The sequence below is a fragment of the Melanotaenia boesemani genome, chromosome 14 (genome assembly GCF_017639745.1).
Source record: "Melanotaenia boesemani isolate fMelBoe1 chromosome 14, fMelBoe1.pri, whole genome shotgun sequence".
Lineage (NCBI taxonomy): Eukaryota > Metazoa > Chordata > Actinopteri > Atheriniformes > Melanotaeniidae > Melanotaenia > Melanotaenia boesemani.
This window is the reverse complement of record NC_055695.1, coordinates 26,701,822-26,719,450: the sequence shown is the minus strand read 5'-3', so window position 1 is coordinate 26,719,450 and position 17,629 is coordinate 26,701,822. Positions and strand designations below refer to the sequence as shown.

Genomic DNA, 17,629 nt, shown 5'->3' with positions numbered 1-17,629 from the left:
CGTCAGGTCACATGACCTACGCGGAAGTGAAGTGACAGTCAAGCTTTTGATGCGGAAGAGACGAGCCTTTGGGATGTTTTCCGATTAAAGTTGTTCGATAACTAAAAACTTATGAATCTTGTAACGGAGAAGAAAAGTCATTTGTAGCTATATCTGAACAAAGCAACTCAAGTTGGAGCCACACAACGACAACAAATGGCGGGCGGTAATTTACAGGTGAGTGGACAAACTAACAAAGTGAAGAACAACACCCTTTTGTTGTTTTGGCTTTTACTAAATAAAAACTTCTTTAAATTATTTTAGGCGGCTAGCTTCGCATAAAAAAGTACTTAACTTTAAATAACTTACATTTTTAATGACGTGATTGGGGGGATTAATCGGTAACCAATGGCTTTTTAATTACTACATCACTAATAACTCAAAAACTATATTTCATTACGATTTCAGGTGCTCTACTGAAGTATTTCTAGTTTCTTAATGCCCGTTTCTTTAGTCTGCGACTTTTCAAACGTTTATAAACATGAACTATAGTTGATTATGTATAATGTACATTACAACAACAATATTGTAATTGTATTAAAACACCATAGATTATTTAACAGAGGTTCCCAATCTGTCTGTCTTCATTACTGACTAAACAAAGAGCGATCTTTGAAAGAAGCATAGATTCCAGGTTGGGAACCTCCCTGAAATCCCGAGACGAGAAATTATATATATATAAACATTTACAGTTCATAACATTTATAATCAGTTTCAGTCGCTTTAATCCATAGTGGCATGCATGTGAGGAACAACATTAAAGCTACAGTGGTCTTTATGTTTATAATAGATCAATTTAAATATATTTGAATAAATACAGGTAGAACAGGTACGGCTTTTCAAAATAAAATGCAGAAGTTAAAGTAGGAGCAGGTTTGGCATGTTGGAGGTATCTCCTGAGGAGATGAAGCTTCTTGAAGACAGAGAGGGACGCCTTGGCTCTCAGCTGTTTAACACCACCATGTTTATATTAAAACTGACATTTAGTTCAAATGCAAAAAGTAGCTAATTGTTCACACTTTTACATTTAATTGAAAACAAATTATTTCATAATATCATGCCTATTCAGTGCCATCATTCCAGATTACGCAAGGAAATGCAGGAGTGTGTGTACAGCTATATTAAATTAGTTTTGCTTTTAAAAACCATTCAGGAAAGCCTTTTAATTAGCAACTTTTCTTACTTATTTTTTTTCCACAGAAAGCTATAGACCTGGCCAGCAAAGCAGCAGAGGAAGACAAAGCCAAGAACTATGAAGAGGCCCTCAGATGTTATCAGCATTCTGTGCAGTACTTCCTTCATGTTGTCAAGTGTGAGAAACCTGGCTCATGTCACTAAGTTGAATGCATTTGTGTAATTTTAAGTCCGGTGGCATGACCTGAGCCTCATTGTTGATGCAGATGAGGCACAGGGTGATCGAGCGAAGCAGAGCATCAGGGCCAAGTGCGCCGACTACCTGGGCAGAGCCGAACAGCTGAAGGAATATCTGAGGAATAAGGAGAAGAGCCCACCTTCTAAGCCTGTCAAAGAATCCCAGTCTGGTGATAAAGGGTAAAAATGATCAATTATTCTGAGCAATGAGTTGATTTATCAGTGACTTTTGCTGTGGTAACCATTTAAACTCTTCCTTTGTTGTGCTGATTTTTCTAGAGAAACCACAACACTTATATAGTCATCTGTCCTGTAATTTGGTATTAATTCAAGTCTTTGTCAGGAACTTTGCTAATAAGCAACTCAGCACTCCTTTCATTTGTTTATCTGCATCATTATTGACTACAAGTCTGTAAAATTAGGTGTAAATTTAATTAAAAAAAAAAATTAAACTACTTCCTGCTTTTGTTTTATTTTAGGAGTGAAAGTGATGAAGGGGAAGACGGAGAGAAGAAGAAGTTCAAAAATCAGCTTTCAGGTGAGTTCCACTGCTGCAGGATTCAGAAACATTTCATAAAATGAGAAACGCTTCACCGTATAAATTGCTTATCAAACTCTTTCAGGCGCCATTGTCATGGAAAAGCCGAACATTAAGTGGAATGATGTAGCTGGGCTCGAGGGAGCCAAAGAAGCCTTAAAAGAAGCTGTTATCCTGCCCATCAAATTCCCACATCTGTTCACTGGTATTAGAAATGAGATACAAGTCTTACCCCAGCTGAAACTTACTCCAAACTTATGGATACTTGATTGTTTTCTAAATCTGTTTGTGTAGGGAAGCGAACTCCTTGGCGGGGGATCCTGCTGTTTGGCCCACCAGGAACAGGGAAATCCTACCTGGCCAAGGCGGTAGCCACAGAGGCAAACAACTCCACCTTCTTCTCCATCTCCTCCTCTGACCTGGTGTCCAAGTGGTTGGGGGAAAGTGAAAAGTGAGGCTCGGATTTGTTTTTCAAAATGATGATGATGAAGGGGAACGTGATCATTTATTTTCTCTCTTCCTTCATCTGTCTCCAGGCTGGTGAAGAACCTGTTCGCTTTAGCCCGAGAACACAAACCATCGATCATTTTCATTGACGAGATCGACTCTCTCTGCGGCTCCAGGAGTGAGAACGAGAGCGAAGCAGCTCGCAGGATCAAGACAGAGTTTCTCGTCCAGATGCAGGGTGAGCAAGAGGAGATACTACCATGATTACTCTGGGTTCAAAAGCCGTACTTCACGAAACTTCTCACGAAATGTGAGAAATGTTATTCATCGCAGGGCAGCAGCTGCTTTTATTATCACCTAATCTTTGCATTATTTTGTCTATAGAATGCTATTGCTTTTCTTTTTATCTGTGCAATGGGGTGTATGATAGAGGCGTTTGTACTTCTTCATTCCTTTTCGCTTGTTTAATTAAATGACTAAATGCTGCAGCTCTTTTGTCCTCTCAGGTGTTGGTAATGACAATGAAGGAATTCTGGTCCTGGGAGCAACAAATATACCATGGACACTGGACTCGGCTATCAGGAGAAGGTTAGCTTAATTTAAGTTACCCTCATCATCCAAAACTGGTTTTTGTCAGGTTCATAAAGATAAAATTTAGGATGCAAAAGGTTAAATACCTCACAATGACTAGTTGATCCTTTTGTCTTAGGTTTGAAAAGAGAATCTACATTCCTCTGCCAGAGGAGCACGCCCGCTCCTTCATGTTTAAACTGCACCTGGGCTCCACCCCCAACAACCTGTCAGAGGCAGACTTCGCCACTCTGGGCCAGAAGACAGAGGGTTACTCTGGAGCAGACATCAGCATAATCGTCAGGGACGCCCTCATGCAGCCTGTCAGGAGGGTTCAGTCAGCCACTCACTTCAAACAGGTAAAAGCAAAGTGACTACCTGTTCTATTTTTAGCAGCAAGCCAAAACTTCTTCAGGAAATTGCCTTTAATAGAACTCTGCTGAGTCACGAACCCCTGATTTCAAACCCAACCAAAAACCTGAACAACAAAAAAAACAAAACAGATTTATGGTCTGGAACATTGTTCTCTGTGTTTTATTAAACTTTTCATGTTTTTTTATTTCTGCTGTTTACAAGTATATAAAAAATTCTTTCTACAAGACAAAAAATATTGTGTCCAATAAGTCATTCACTTTCCAAAACTGTAACCAGACAATAGATGTAAACCTCCTTTACTAAACTGGCTGCACCCAGGCTGGGAGTCAACGAGCTGTTTTATCTCCTCCTTTTATTTCTGTCCATCCACACATATTAATCCAGGTCCGGGGTTCATCGTGGAACAACCCTGGCGTTGTGGTGGAAGACCTACTGACACCGTGCTCACCTGGAGATCCCAACGCCGTGGAGATGACGTGGATGGATGTCCCTGGCGAGAAACTTTTAGAGCCAGTTGTGTCCATGGTAAGAAAGACTTAAGTCATCTGTGGAGTAGTGTAATTGATAAATACAGCGATGAGAGTGTGTCATGATTTTCCTGATTTTTCTCCGTGCAGGCAGACATGCTGAGGTCTCTGAGCAACACTAAGCCCACAGTCAACGAGCAGGACCTGGACAAGCTGAAGAAATTTACTGAAGACTTTGGTCAAGAGGGTTAATAACACTCAGACTCTCATAAATAAGACTGCAACCAATAATTATTTTCACTTTCAGTTATGCTGTGGATGGTGTTACAAATCTGTTTGGTCAATAAATTGTAAGAACTGATTGACATGGTTAATGAGAGGTTATTGAAGCTCAAAGGTCTTCACTTTTATCCACTAAAGCTTTCATTTTCATCTATATTTTTATGGCTTTTTCACCCAAAATATTACTATTCATATATATATATATATATATATATATGTGTGTGTGTGTGTGTGTGTACTTTTTTAATTGAATGCACTGCTGTAACTGTTAGAGTGCAGTAGATGTTATGATGTGATTTGTACTGTGGGTTGATCTTTGCACCTTTAGAACACTACACTCGCCGTCTGATGTGAAGCTGAAGTGACTTTCTTGATTTAATTTATGTAAATGGGAAATTTTAACATTTGTGAATGCTTTATATTTTATAAACATGTTATCAGCTGTTGCCTTATTTCTTTCACTACAAAGCTTTAATACCTGCAAACAGGGGCTTTTGGGTTTTTATATTACTGAAATTCAATTAATTAAACTATAATAATGATGCTTTAAAAGCATTTCTAAATGCAGATACATCTACTCCTGAAATATTTTGTTTTTGCACGTTTTATTCCCATATTATGTTGCTGTAACTGGGCTGTATACCTAAAGGAGCTTAACTGTCAAATATTGGGATTTCTATGATTTGTTGATATATTTAAAGATCAAGAAGCTCAGTTGGTGCCTTTGGATGTAAAATATGTTTAAATGTTTTGGAGTTTGCACACGTTCCATCAATAAAACTGGGAGTCATTTGCACTTGTATGTTGCTATGTTCTGTGAACAAGTCTCAGGGTTAAATAAAATAAACTATGAAAAAGAAAACAGGAGTTATTATTAACTTTGAATATATTTATTTGTTAAAATACATCCTTATTCAATATATCTTTCTGACAAGTCACAATTTAATTAGTACATTTAAAAAGCAAAAACCTCTCCAAATAAATTTAAGACCTTAGAAAAATTACATCATGTCAATTGAACATTTCTTATTTCTTCATACCGTATAATTAAATAAAGCATATTTGATTTAAAATGTAATTGCAATTTCTTGAAGCTGAATTTGTGATTTTTAATGGAGTCATGATTTATGCTAAATTTAAGGCATCTGAAGAGGAAAAATAAAACATACAGGCTGAAACGTCAACAACTCTCATGACACTGAGCTACATTTTAGGTGTTTGTGCATCAAGTCTGGAAACGCAAACCAAAACATAAATATAAACTTATCAAGACAAAGAACAACAGCTGCCAATGACCAAGAACTGAAAATACTAAATCCACTCAAATATTAGATTCAGGAGAAGTTCTGTCCCTTTCTACTTCACGTTAATGCAAATATTTCCCTGTACAAGGTGTTATTTCTGGTAAAGACATTATTACCAGATGCCTCAGAATGCTACAATGAAAGTGATTATTGCTTCATATGTGTGCAATTCTCTACAACAACACTCGTCTCAGGCGTCTCCTAAACAAAACAAAAGATACAGTACACAAATATGAACACAAGAAACAAGCAAACGCAAACAACTTGTCTTGGTTACAAACATAAATGTGCAACTGTAAAGGCCAACTGCTTCATGAAACTGAAACAAATTGACTTGAGGACCTGGGGTGTGCAACAAATACGTAGCATCTTTCCTGCCATTATAATAATTCTTATTAGTGAGTAATAATTGTATATTTGGTTAATAATATTTACATTAAGACAACACAAAGGGTTTGAAAACAGTGATAGCTTATGAAAAAGTGCTTATAGTATTTAGGAAGTAAGCCACTGCCTATCACAATCATGTTTCATTACATTCGAAATCATGTGACTGCACAGAGAAGAGGCCATATGCTGTAAGTACAGGGCAATGATGAGCCAACAAATGGAGATAAGCCACGGCACTAGAAGACTGAGAAGAGAGAGCCAAGGGCCAATCCAGTTGCTGCTCCAGCGAGCATGCCCAAAGCCACATCTCCTCCGTCACCCCGCTGCCGCTCCCGAATGATGACGTGGTTCACTCCAGGAGCAACGTATCCACCTGCACAGCCATCAACTGAGTTAATTCTGCTTTTCAACAACTTCACGTTTCTGCACATGCACCGAGCAACAAGCAGTTATTTACCTTGGTACTGATATGGATAAGCAACAGTGTAGGGTTGCCCATCAGCGGAGTACACAACCTGTGTGGCATGTGGAGGAGGAGCAGTGTAGTCTCCATAGGGGCCTGGGGCATAAACCTGATGACAAAAATACAAAAAAAAGTCATCTAAAGGACACGTTCAAGAACATTGGATGGTGGAGCCTGTGAACACCTCCACAGCGTCACCACCAGATGGCAGCAGACTCCATCTTTAAGATCATGTCTTTCTAATTAGAAATAATAATATATTCTTTTTTTTTAAATCCTACTGGAATTAATGCTTTATTATTATAGCCCCAGTTTCACAACAGTTGGGAGGCTGTGTAAAATGTAAATAAAAACAAAATTATTTACAAATGCCATAAATCCATATTATATTTTAAATTGAACATAAACATATGATTTGTTGAAACTAATGTATTTTACCATTTCGTGGAAAATATTGGCTCATTTTAAATTTGATGGCAGCAACATGTTTCAAAAGGTTGGAACAGAAGCAACCAAAAGTTGAAAGAGTAATGGAGATAAATAAAAAAAACTGGAGGATCATTTGACAACTAATTGGGTTAATTGGCAACAGGTCAGTAACATGACTGGGTATAACAGGAGAACTTCAGAGAGGCAGAGCCTCTCAGACATAAAGATTGGCAGAGGGTCAACCATCTGTGACAAAATGCATCTAAAAATTCTAAAATATCATAAAAAAAATGCAAAACTTTTGAAGTCCCACATTGTATAACATCATCAAAATTCATGAGTCAGGAGGAGGAATCTCTGTGCACATGGGACAAAGTTAAGCTTTCAAAAATAAAAAACATTTAGTGCATAATGAACCAAAAAAAATCAGCAATCAAAGGTCCAGGACTGTTGAGCAACGAGAATCCTGCATCAAAGCAGAATGGGACAACATTCCCTTCCAAAAACTCCAGCAACTAGTCTCTTCATTTTCCGGACTTTACAGAGAGGGAATGCTTCACAATGGTAAACATCATCCTGTTCCAACTTTTTAGAGACATGCTGTTGTCATCAAACTTAAAATGAGCTAATAAAATAATAATAAAAAACAAGTCTCTGTTTTAAAATCTGGTGTTGTTTGTGTTCTTTTTAAGAATAAAATATTTGTTTATGAGATTTACATATTATTACATACTGTTTGTTTTTTTTTTTTTACATTTTACATGGTATCCAAAATATTTTTCAAACTTGATATTATCGTGTGCTTACTTCATTTACCTGTGGGTGAGCATATTCTGAATAAGGAGGAGGAGCAGATGCCACAACTTCCTCTGCAAAGCCAATCTGAGGAGGAGCAACCACCTGCACATATTAAACAACTTAGATGAAACCTCCACAAATTGCCAACAAAAATGAAATAAACAGTGTTAAAGACAAATGTAGACAGCAGATAGTTCCTTCTGCTGTATCTAGATTTGGGAAGTTTAAAAGGAAATATTAGGAGAATTGTCTTTAAAAGACAGATACATGTATGAAAAATGTCTCATACATAAATTTCTTGTTGTAGATTTTAAAAATAAAATTTTCTACAAGTCTGAGATCATTTTATGCCATGACTTCTTCAATAATAAGTAGGATAATGGACTGTTGGTGGATTTTATAAAGCCACTTGTAAACATAGCAGAATCTCACCGCATTTATTCTGGCATCCTGCAGAGCCATGGTCCATGCGCTGCAAAAAAATTGGAAACTTTATTATCTTAAAACTGAAAGTCTTTTCTGAAAACATAAACACAGATGTATGCAGCCTTACAGAGCATCATCTGCACTGTCTGCACACAGGCTGATGACCCGTCCATCTCTGCACACGATCTGGAGCAAGGAATCGCGTGTCTTTCCCTCCGGTGGGTTCAGATCTAACATGCAACACAGCAGGACAAAAAGAACGATGAAGCATTTTTTTAAAAAGTGGAAACACGTGGTTAATAATACTCTCAAGTGTGAGCTCATCACACATGCATGGACATGTGACAAGTACCCTGACATGCAGCAGAGTTTCGGATGTTAATGCAGTTGACCCTCATGTGGATGTCATCCTCCATGTCACGTCGCTGTTGATCTTTGTAGAACACCAGCCGTCCATCAGCCCATAAGTCAAACCAGTTTCTTTTCCAGCGGCGCAGTATGGTACCTAAAATAGAAAGGTACAGTTAATGTCTTCAGTTTCACTTCATTTTCACAGAATTTAATTGTTTGTTTTTAACAATACTTTATTTATGATTCTAATATACGGCTTATGAATACTCACTTTGTCTGTGGAGCCAGCCACTCTTTACCATAGCCATCTTAGAAGTAACACCTAAATGAAAAAATGTATAATTCAGACACAGTCTGTCATGCTTGAGGAGCTGATAAGGAACTGATGGCTGGGTGGGGCATATCCAAAGCAAACCTTGTGACCGCTATTACAATTAGTATGTCCACAAACATTTCTTCATAAACTGATAGAAACCATATATGTGGGTAAAATGGCCTTGTTTGCAAATAACTGAGGTCAAACTGAGCTTAAATATAAGATATAGAGACAAAATGATAGAATATAGTTTATTTTATATCCTCAATTAAGATCATTATCAGAAAGCTAGACGTTATAAGTCATTAGTAAAGTCTAGATAGTTAACAGTTTCGTTAATTTGAGTTTACAGATATATTAATTATCAGATTAATTGATTTTTTATATATATAGTAAACTGGTCTTAGCTAACGTATAGCTAACGAGAGCAGGTCATCCTATCGCGTCTTCCGAAAACGTGAGAAAAGTGGAGAGGGCAGTACATCCAACCCGAACCAACTAGAATAATTTAAGTAAAACAACTTCATCTTGCAAGCAAGTAGCTCATAGATAGGCAGGTTATCGTTAACAGAAGATAACTTACTAGTTGATGCCAGCGAGCCGACATGTTAGCATTATGTTTACAATATTCAAGGTAAGCTAAATGCTAACATTTACTATTGTAACAGAGGGTAATGTTACCTTAATTAAAAATAACAATAATAATTTATAAAGTGTGTGCCAGAATTGTTACACTTACTGGATTCCTTGTATGGTTGCGAACAGACGGAATCGTTAGCGAAGCACAATGAACGCGGAAGTGAGGAGCACGAAAACACGATGGCTTCCTTGAAGCAAAAAGACGGTCAACTGGATAAGACAACCGTTATTTCCCGAGTCTGTGGTTCCCGTTAGCCCAGCCAAGGGAGCATCCTCACAAACTTTCAATATCTTTGGAGAGGGAGGTGTTTGTTTTGAATGACGTAACCTATCAGCTGACAGTGGTAGAAAGTACTAGCAAACGCAATGAGGGTGCGCTTGTTAATGTTAGCTTCTTCCTGTGCGTTCACGTGGTCCTTTTCGCCGCTGGTGTAATCGGCGGAGTAGCTGTCCGTTTAATTTGTGTCTGTTGGAATAAACGTTATTAGTTTGTAATCTGCAGCGATGGAGTTCTGGGCTATTTTTCTTCTAGACGGCCCAGTGAACGGATGTGGGAAAAGTTATATTTGATTAAAAGAGTATCAAGACTTCCGCAGCGCTTGTAAGTCATAATCTTGGACAAGCATAAATACATATTCTGTATATTTTTAGTTTTGGGGGACTGAAGAAGCCGTAGAAGTGGCCCTCAAAGCCTGAGGTTACCGCTGACCGACGGGCAACCCCGGTGTAACAAAACTAACTACCGTTCCCTGTGCGGCTAATTGAGCAAGCGAGAGAGCAACGCAGAAGCTAAATAAGATAACTCGAAATGGCGACGGCAATATACTTGGAACATTATCTTGACAGTGAGTGTCTATGAATGTGCTGTGCTTTTCTTAACATTTTGAAAAAAAGTTTTGTTTGTTGAGATTCAGTTTGAGAATGTATTGAAGACTTCCCGCTTCGAGGATTAGAAACAGATGGTAGTGCAGGCAGGTACGTTAGCGAATAGCAAGCTGTTCGGTCACTAGCCTGCTAGCTAACTGATTAGCATCATGAGATAGTTTTTATTAAAACAAGGTCAACTCTGAGTATGGCGCTGTGTACGCTGATAGGTGGAGAGAGTAGAGTTGATCTCATACAGCACAATGTGTGCTAGCGTCTCTTGATTGATTAGTTGCCAAATTTTTATAACTATGAAAGCAGCAACTAGCCTAAGTTATGTAATGTGAAAATATCCATTACTATTTAAACCCTGTTAAACGCGGATTATTTAGTTATAGTTATGTTATTACATTAGAACAGCAAGCAATACACATGTGCAACCTGTTGGAAACCGCGTTTTCCGTAACCATTTACGCGCCGGGGCGGCGTGTTGGAAGTGCGTCATGAAGCTAATGTCAATTGGAAATTATCAAAGCGGCATAGTTATGCGGTGTCCGCTTTATACAAACTGATCCATCACATTCTTTTGGCCAGACGCAAAAGAAAGTTTTGTTATTGCATAAAGCTTCATCACGTGTCTATATTGTTGTTGAGAATTGAGGGCTGGCATAAAGCTATTCCATGTTAACATGTGTGTATATATATATATATAGCTGTCTGGACATTGACTCTATCTAGTTGCTACCTGTGTTCCACATGTGTTCCACTTTTTCATGTTATGCATCCACTCATGTTTCTGTGGCAAATGCAATTAATCAAGTTAAATATTGAGCTCATCAGTGTCAGTATTTGTCATCATTATTCCACCAATGTGTAGTTGCTTTGCAGCTGATCTGTTCACCTGCTTAAGCATCAAAAACCTCCTGTTTTAACTTCAATGAAACACTTTGTATTACTGAGACTGCTCCTGTCAGTTTATGAGCTTTTAAGTTGGAGCTGTAAACCAAATACAGTGAAATATCAGTACCAGCAGAGGTCTTGTTTCAGGTTTATCCCCAAATCAGTCCAAAACTGCTTGAAAATGTTTATGTTAAATGTCAAGAACTAACTTGTTGCTGTATTAATTGTCGTCTTAGGTATTGAAAACCTGCCATGCGAGTTACAGAGGAACTTTACATTAATGCGGGACCTGGACAACAGGACTGAAGGTGATCAATTAAATCCTTACCCATATTTCCCAAAAGGCTAAATTAATTAAACACACCTTTATATCTATATCTATTATCCAGCACTTTAATAATCATGTCTTTGAGCAGAAAAGAAAGGAGAGATTGACAAACTGGCTGAAGAGTACATAGCGACTGTGAAGAACCTGGCCTCAGAGCAACGAGTGCAACACCTGCAGAAGATTCAAAATGCCTACAGCAAGTGCAAAGAGTTCAGCGATGACAAAGTCCAGCTCGCAATGCAGACATATGAAATGGTCAGTCTGAAACTATTCCTAATATATGGTAACTTGTCCAATGTTTTTCTGTCACCATTCAAAGGTTTCCACATCATTCAAGGTTTTATTGTAATTTAAAAAAAAAAGATATTTTAAGATTTACTTATTTAAAACTATATGTGTATTCCTTTAATCTAGGTGGACAAACATATTCGCCGGCTGGATGCAGATCTGGCTCGGTTTGAAAATGAGCTAAAGGAGAAACTGGAATTGAGTGGCTATGAAAGTACAGATGGAAGAGGACTGAAGAGTAAGTTGAGAAATTCAACTGGTTTTGTCCTAAAACTCTGTATAATAGTTTTATTGGTATCAGGATTTGACATTTACAGAGCAGAGCTAGTGAAATAAAATGTGATGCATTCATTTATCAGTATTGAAGCTGTGTAACTGTCAGATAGCTGAGTCTGTAATTTTTTAATTGGCTCTCATTTTCCGTTCTGGACAAGGATGTTTGACTAAAAGCCAAATAAAACATGTTATTTTTTCCAAAAGGAGAAGGTGCTGGAAAAGCTTTATGTTGAGGCCTGATTGTTAATGTGAACTTTCTCCTTATAGAGAGTGAATTGCGAGGGCAGAGAGAGAAGCGTGGATCCAGAGGACGGGGAAGGAAAGGATCTGATGAAGATTCTCCCAAGAAGAAAAAAGTGAAAAACAGGTAACTTCAGGCTGATTGTTTAATCAAGCTGTGGATTCCACTAGATGCCAGTTCACTGATCTGCCATATTTAATTTCTCTTATGTTCCTTTTTTAGTCCGGACTTGAGTGATGCTCTTCTGCCTATGCAACCATCGGATGTTTTGGACATGCCAGTCGATCCCAATGAGCCTACGTACTGCCTCTGTCATCAGGTGTCATATGGAGAGATGATTGGATGCGATAACCCAGATGTAGGATTTTACTCATTTGATTGTTTTGCTAAATTGATGAGCTTCATTAAGTTTAAAGACAGATTATTTTGACATTATCTCTTCATTCTTGCTTACAGTGTCCCATTGAGTGGTTTCACTTTGCTTGTGTTGATCTCGCCACAAAACCAAAGGGAAAATGGTAAGACTTTTCAACTTCACAGAGAATACCGAAGGAAATGATTCACTCGACATTATTTCAGACACATCAATTAGCCTTTGTGTTTTAACTTTTTTTCCCCTTGTGCAGGTTTTGTCCAAGATGCACTCAAGACAGGAAGAAAAAATGAGATTTATTGTCATAAATTCTTACCTAATGTATGTATTTTTGGTGTTGTTAAATAGAGTAGTAAATATAAAGATATATTTCTTCTTAAAATTTCTCTGGTGGGTTACACAGCTTTCTTTAAAGGCTTAATTTGGATTTGGTGTAACGCTGTACTTGTGCACCATCATTCCTCTGTACTGCTTTCACAACAATTTTTAGCACAATTTTCTCTGTCGCAGAGCTTTACGGCTATTATTTCCTGTGCATCTGGGTCTGATCAGAAAGTCCCTCCTCTCAAGTAATAAGCTGTATATATACACCACCATAACTAACAAGCTTGTAAAATCCTGGTTTGTGGCTTTAGGAAACTTGAAATGTCAGATTTAAAAAGAACTTTTTTTTTTTTTTTAAATGAACAGCCTGCTGAGAATTTACCATTGAAACACCCCAAACCTTGCTGAAATGGTAAACGGAATTATGTGTCAGTTTTTTTTTTACTACCTCCTTAAGGCGTACAACACCACTGTTTGAATGACTGCAGCTGATCTGATTTTTTTTATATTATTGTTATTTTAATGTTTTTTTTTTAGCTGAAACCAAACTAGCAATGATATGTAAAATCATCTCGGATCAAATTTTAACAAAAGCCTACGACATTTTTGAATGTATTATGGTCCTAATGCTTGGTCAGTGTCTCATTTCAGCTGAATGAGGTATTTAAGCACTTTAAACAAAAAAATATTCCCCTTAGAAAGGCTCGATACTGCAGGCTAAGTTTTGAGATATAATTTCTCATTTGAAACTATGCCCTGGCACAGCCAGTGTTTCCCCCTAGGTTGACAGATTGGAAAGCTAGTCTGCACAAGTTTAGGGGAAATGTTGGTAGTTCTCTTCAAACCATATATGGAAATATCTTTTGTATAATACAATATTTTATAGACACATTTTCCAAAGATATATTTGTTGTATAGTTACTGGCGTACTCATAATTTAATAGGATTTAGCATCTTTCATATTTGACTGTGAATCACTCATTTACGTGTAAGCCACAAATATAAAAACCAAAGTTTATGTATTTTGTAAAATTCAGTATTTTATAACAAATAAATTTTCATTATTGATCATGCAGCATGTCTTCTTATTGTAGTTTGAATGAAATGTGAATATCCTTTACTGTAACTAAAGTCATGTTGAAGAAAGTCACCTAGGACCAGGTACTGTTATTTGTTTAGATCGGGGGAGTAGGCAAGTCAGGTGTGTTTAAACAGGGAAACTTCTCAAACTTGGAGGACTGCAGCTCCTGAGGACCGAACTTGCCTCCCGCTTGATTAGATGTAGTTGTGCCATCTATGAGCTCAGAGTTTCAAAAACCATCGTCTGATTCATCATCCCAGCTGCACTTGTCTTGGTTAGTCTTGGTGAAATCAACTTCCAAGTCATAGACAAAGTCTGGATCATCTTTGTGCTTTCGGTTCTTCTCAAACAGCGTGTCCATTTGGCCCTTCTTGCGAGCTAACTCTTCATCCTCCAGCTTGTTCAGGTTTTCGTCGGGGTCCAGGTGAAATGAGGCAAGGCTGTGCTCAAGGCTGAAGCCTTGCATGTGATCTCGCAAGATGATATGAAGCTTCTCCACCTGGCTCTGGGGCACTCGTTCTAGGTAGTCCCTGTGCCTCGGGTGGTTCTTCAGACTTTCAGCAGCTACGCTACAGTCTGGAAGGAAAAGAGGAGATCAGGAATATAAAGAATTCAATGGAGGTATAAGACCACTGGGCCTGCATACCCAGGAATGGGTGAAGTGTAGTGTTTGAGTTGATGTTCTTCTGATATCAGCTGTTAAAATTATTATAGCTCCACATGCAGGACATTACAAGTGATTGTACTTGTTGAGGGCTGCATTAACTGGGTTCATCGTCTAACTCTTCATGCCAACTAATTGGTGATAAGCTTGCACAGACTGCCACAACAGCTTAAATACGTTTGGCATTACTAGTAATGCACGTTCTATAAATTAGTTAACCCATTAAGTGTGAACCCGCAGGAACCTTTTTAACAAATAATTTGATGGATCTACAAAGGTTTGAGCGTTGCTTTTAATTCCTGTGAAAATACTTGGTAATTTAATCCAACATATTCAGATAACAGGAGTGGATTGGGCAGGGATAAGCTTTTATTGATCCTCAAAGTTGCATTTCAAGTAGAAAGGTTTTCCGCATGTAATAAAACCTATTGCATTGGACTTGTGTTCTAAATTGCATTCGAATTAAACAACACTTACCGGAATGTTTCGAGAAGTTCCGTACAGGTATTATTCTTTTTCGCATCCTTTTTGTTTCCGTATTAACGTACGTTAAAACTATGGAAGGAGGACTGAACTGCACTCCGCAACGCTTTGCTTCGAAGCGCATCTTGTTTGGTATTAATTAAAGCCGAGGTTGTTTATTCTGAACTCTGATAAGTTCACGTGTGGGTAAACGGAATTATTTTAATTTTCATAATGATTAGCTGTACGTAAAGAGGTTGAGAAATACACTGAAATTAGCGGCTTCTAAAATGAATCGTTGCGTCAATACTTTACGGTAAGCGGTGACTGTTAGAGTCTTCGTGGAAGCCTGTCTATATTTTTAGTAAAAATTAAAGATCACGTTGTTAATTTTACAATAACAGTTACTATATATACAAATTTCTTTCTAATCATAGCTGTTTAGGTTTATAAATATGGTCTTAAGAGTATCTTAATGCATTAATGGCTTTCCATTTCTAAACAGGCACACCCACAGCTCCTCTAGAACTACAAAAGGGTCCTTCAAAAGGTCTTTTTCCGTAAACAGTTGAAAGAAACGAATGGAGTATTGTAGTTGAACAGCTTTTTAAATTGGTTGAGTGTACGTTAGAGTTTGTCACTGAAGTTTTCATGTATTTAGCACTATTCACTGTGTTGGCTTGTTTATGGACATGTCATTGTTTGGTCGAAAAGGGTAAGCAGACGTCACTAATGTGTGTCATGAAATCTGTGAGCATTATTTTTACTCAAAGTTGTGGTATGTTAAAACAGAAGGGGTGAGTTTCTCTTTAAAATATCATTAATGTGTCTTACCACTCAAATAGGGAAATTTAAAGTAATTATTTAGGTGATTTTTAATATATTTAGAATAATTTTTGAAGGCACACACAATATATTGTTTACATTACCTTCTATTTAATTTTTTGTTTTTCAGATGAAGAGCAGGCTCAAGACCATTGTGGTCTGCTGAAACAGTACCTTGAAGCCTCTACAGTGTCAGTGGAGCTCACCAAAAGGGGGTTTCATAGGTACGTGGCCATAAATTAAAGCTGGAGAATATAATTTAAAAAAAAAAAAAGCCTACATGATTTCTATTGTGGTTTGTTGTGATTTAGAGACTTGATCAACACTGTTGAGCTCGGACCTGACACACTCGGGGATGTCAGAGTCTTGCTTGTTCACAGATGGCCAAGTGGTGTCTACGTAGATCCATATCAACTCGCATTCATGAGTGATCAAAGAGACTGGCAGGTAAGCTAATTTTATGTTTAACTCTCATCAAGCATTTAGATTAAATATGGCACAGTATATTAGTTAGAATAGCATTACAAACTACAGAGTATTTCTATAAAAGTTTTTCTCTTCATCTCTCTAAGATATTATTTGATTCAACAATTGACCTAGAGATGCCTGCTCACAAGACTTCAGGATTTCTTACCTATATTTATCCTTCCTACACTGGACCAACTCCCACGATCCTAAAAGTAACAATTCCAGTACATGGACGCTATCATGAGCCTTCTTCTGTTGGAGAAATGTTTACATCTGTTTACATTGATCATCCTGAGCTGCTCCTGCGGACAGAAAAGTGTAAGCAGGTCATATTTATTTTATGTTCATGTACATGTATGTCTGCTTTAGGGTGAAATCCACATTCAACTATAAGTTCTTGAGAAATTCTTACATGTATTTAACACCTTTTTCCCCTCTTTATGAAATGAAAAGATAAAGATGAAGTCATCTATGAAGTCATATGATTTTCTGTATATGCACATTTTTTTATACCTACTATTGGCAAATGTGATTTTATCAACATCTTATATAATCCACACAATAATTTCACTACGAAAGGTCCCTCACACTAGTCACTGGAAACACTTACCAAAACAATTTCTTCCCTCTAGGTGCACAGCTTAATTTACTAGAGCCTCATACTGTCGTGGATGCCCCATGCACTGTCAACAATTCAAGCACCTGTTCATGGGTTAGGGTCCATCAACAGCAGGTGGTTTTCGTTAAATCTTTTCTAAATCACTTCATTGTTGCTGTTTTTCCCCTTTTCATTAAAAAAATATCTTACTTCTTATAGGAGCTTGGCCCTTTGAGTTTCCAGCTTCCAGTTGGTGACGGATCTGCAGTGGTGTACATATGCGGAGGAACTCTTTTAGCCACAATGATCTGCTGTGCGGCACTGTCCAAATACATGTGGAAACATCAAATCATTTAAGCATCAACAGTCAGCGTAACTTGCGCTAACCAGTTCATGATGTTATACAGTTATAGCTGATATCAGGGTTATTGTGTTGTAGGTGGGTAATAAGGTTGTTTCAGGTTTGAAGGAAATCCATATACTCATGTAAAGCTCCTTTTTGGAAGTTAACATGTTTGTTTTGGAGAGTCTTCACATTTTGTTTCAACAAACAATATTTTTAAGAAAATAAACAAACATGCCAATTCTCTGCTCATGATGACATTTTTTTTCCATTATGGAACAGTGGATGTAAATATAGCTAGTAAAGTGGGTGACTTGCAAGATATAGAAATATCAAAACTTATCTAATGAGTGTTATACTTATTTGACATTTGAATAGCCATATCATAG

At 37.5% G+C, this 17,629-nt stretch overlaps 5 protein-coding genes across 6 annotated transcripts; 3 read left to right on the top strand and 2 right to left on the bottom strand.

Moving 5' to 3' along the window:
• Window positions 1-9: 9 nt before the first annotated feature.
• On the top strand, window positions 10-4,885 carry LOC121653105 (vacuolar protein sorting-associated protein 4B-like). The gene is made up of 11 exons (XM_042006343.1): window positions 10-216; window positions 1,240-1,351; window positions 1,440-1,590; window positions 1,890-1,948; window positions 2,034-2,153; window positions 2,243-2,399; window positions 2,485-2,633; window positions 2,902-2,983; window positions 3,105-3,324; window positions 3,725-3,865; window positions 3,958-4,885. Exons 1-11 carry the CDS (start codon window positions 196-198, stop codon window positions 4,057-4,059), a joined length of 1,314 nt encoding a protein of 437 aa, XP_041862277.1. The 5' UTR covers window positions 10-195; the 3' UTR covers window positions 4,060-4,885.
• Window positions 4,886-4,963: 78 nt separating this feature from the next.
• Window positions 4,964-9,538, bottom strand: plekhb2 (pleckstrin homology domain containing, family B (evectins) member 2). 2 transcript variants are annotated; one of them, XM_042006352.1, is made up of 8 exons: window positions 9,306-9,538; window positions 8,522-8,572; window positions 8,252-8,404; window positions 8,027-8,129; window positions 7,906-7,945; window positions 7,483-7,575; window positions 6,241-6,355; window positions 4,964-6,156 (listed from the first exon to the last, which is right to left on the bottom strand). In XM_042006352.1, exons 2-8 carry the CDS (start codon window positions 8,556-8,558, stop codon window positions 6,020-6,022), a joined length of 678 nt encoding a protein of 225 aa, XP_041862286.1. In that variant the 5' UTR covers window positions 8,559-8,572; window positions 9,306-9,538; the 3' UTR covers window positions 4,964-6,019. The 2 variants fall into 2 exon arrangements, with proteins under 2 accessions (XP_041862286.1, XP_041862287.1); XM_042006353.1 differs by having other exon boundaries at window positions 7,492-7,575; window positions 9,306-9,534.
• Window positions 9,539-9,904: 366 nt separating this feature from the next.
• Window positions 9,905-13,872, top strand: ing5a (inhibitor of growth family, member 5a). Its single transcript, XM_042006351.1, has 8 exons — window positions 9,905-10,050; window positions 11,206-11,277; window positions 11,386-11,552; window positions 11,712-11,823; window positions 12,129-12,228; window positions 12,325-12,460; window positions 12,559-12,620; window positions 12,729-13,872. The coding sequence occupies exons 1-8, from the start codon at window positions 10,014-10,016 to the stop codon at window positions 12,766-12,768; spliced, it is 726 nt and encodes a 241-aa protein (XP_041862285.1). The 5' UTR covers window positions 9,905-10,013; the 3' UTR covers window positions 12,769-13,872.
• cep19 (centrosomal protein 19) lies at window positions 13,309-15,315 on the bottom strand. The gene is made up of 2 exons (XM_042006354.1): window positions 15,022-15,315; window positions 13,309-14,456 (listed from the first exon to the last, which is right to left on the bottom strand). The coding sequence occupies exons 1-2, from the start codon at window positions 15,149-15,151 to the stop codon at window positions 14,110-14,112; spliced, it is 477 nt and encodes a 158-aa protein (XP_041862288.1). The 5' UTR covers window positions 15,152-15,315; the 3' UTR covers window positions 13,309-14,109.
• Window positions 15,316-15,570: 255 nt separating this feature from the next.
• Window positions 15,571-17,481, top strand: pigx (phosphatidylinositol glycan anchor biosynthesis, class X). The gene is made up of 6 exons (XM_042006350.1): window positions 15,571-15,721; window positions 15,962-16,055; window positions 16,143-16,278; window positions 16,404-16,617; window positions 16,932-17,032; window positions 17,117-17,481. Exons 1-6 carry the CDS (start codon window positions 15,658-15,660, stop codon window positions 17,252-17,254), a joined length of 747 nt encoding a protein of 248 aa, XP_041862284.1. The 5' UTR covers window positions 15,571-15,657; the 3' UTR covers window positions 17,255-17,481.
• Window positions 17,482-17,629: the final 148 nt, after the last annotated feature.

Bases quoted from the DNA above. Each gene is read 5' to 3' on its own strand.
- LOC121653105 (XM_042006343.1), top strand. From the start codon at position 196: ATGGCGGGCGGTAATTTACAG. The intron at 1,352-1,439 runs GTGAGAAACCTG...TTGTTGATGCAG, and splicing joins CTTCCTTCATGTTGTCAAGT to ATGAGGCACAGGGTGATCGA. The intron at 2,984-3,104 runs GTTAGCTTAATT...CTTTTGTCTTAG, and splicing joins GACTCGGCTATCAGGAGAAG to GTTTGAAAAGAGAATCTACA.
- pigx (XM_042006350.1), top strand. From the start codon at position 15,658: ATGTATTTAGCACTATTCACTGTGTTGGCTTGTTTATGGACATGTCAT. The intron at 15,722-15,961 runs GTAAGCAGACGT...TTTGTTTTTCAG, and splicing joins TCATTGTTTGGTCGAAAAGG to ATGAAGAGCAGGCTCAAGAC. The intron at 16,618-16,931 runs GTAAGCAGGTCA...TCTTCCCTCTAG, and splicing joins GCTCCTGCGGACAGAAAAGT to GTGCACAGCTTAATTTACTA.
- plekhb2 (XM_042006352.1), bottom strand. From the start codon at position 8,558: ATGGCTATGGTAAAGAGTGGCTGGCTCCACAGACAAA. The intron at 8,130-8,251 runs GTACTTGTCACA...GTTGCATGTTAG, and splicing joins AAACTCTGCTGCATGTCAGG to ATCTGAACCCACCGGAGGGA. The intron at 7,946-8,026 runs GTAAGGCTGCAT...ATTTTTTTGCAG, and splicing joins GACAGTGCAGATGATGCTCT to CGCATGGACCATGGCTCTGC.
- ing5a (XM_042006351.1), top strand. From the start codon at position 10,014: ATGGCGACGGCAATATACTTGGAACATTATCTTGACA. The intron at 11,553-11,711 runs GTCAGTCTGAAA...CCTTTAATCTAG, and splicing joins CAATGCAGACATATGAAATG to GTGGACAAACATATTCGCCG. The intron at 12,461-12,558 runs GTAGGATTTTAC...TCTTGCTTACAG, and splicing joins TTGGATGCGATAACCCAGAT to TGTCCCATTGAGTGGTTTCA.
- cep19 (XM_042006354.1), bottom strand. From the start codon at position 15,151: ATGCGCTTCGAAGCAAAGCGTTGCGGAGTGCAGTTCAGTCCTCCTTCC. The intron at 14,457-15,021 runs GTAAGTGTTGTT...TTTTCCTTCCAG, and splicing joins GAACTTCTCGAAACATTCCG to ACTGTAGCGTAGCTGCTGAA.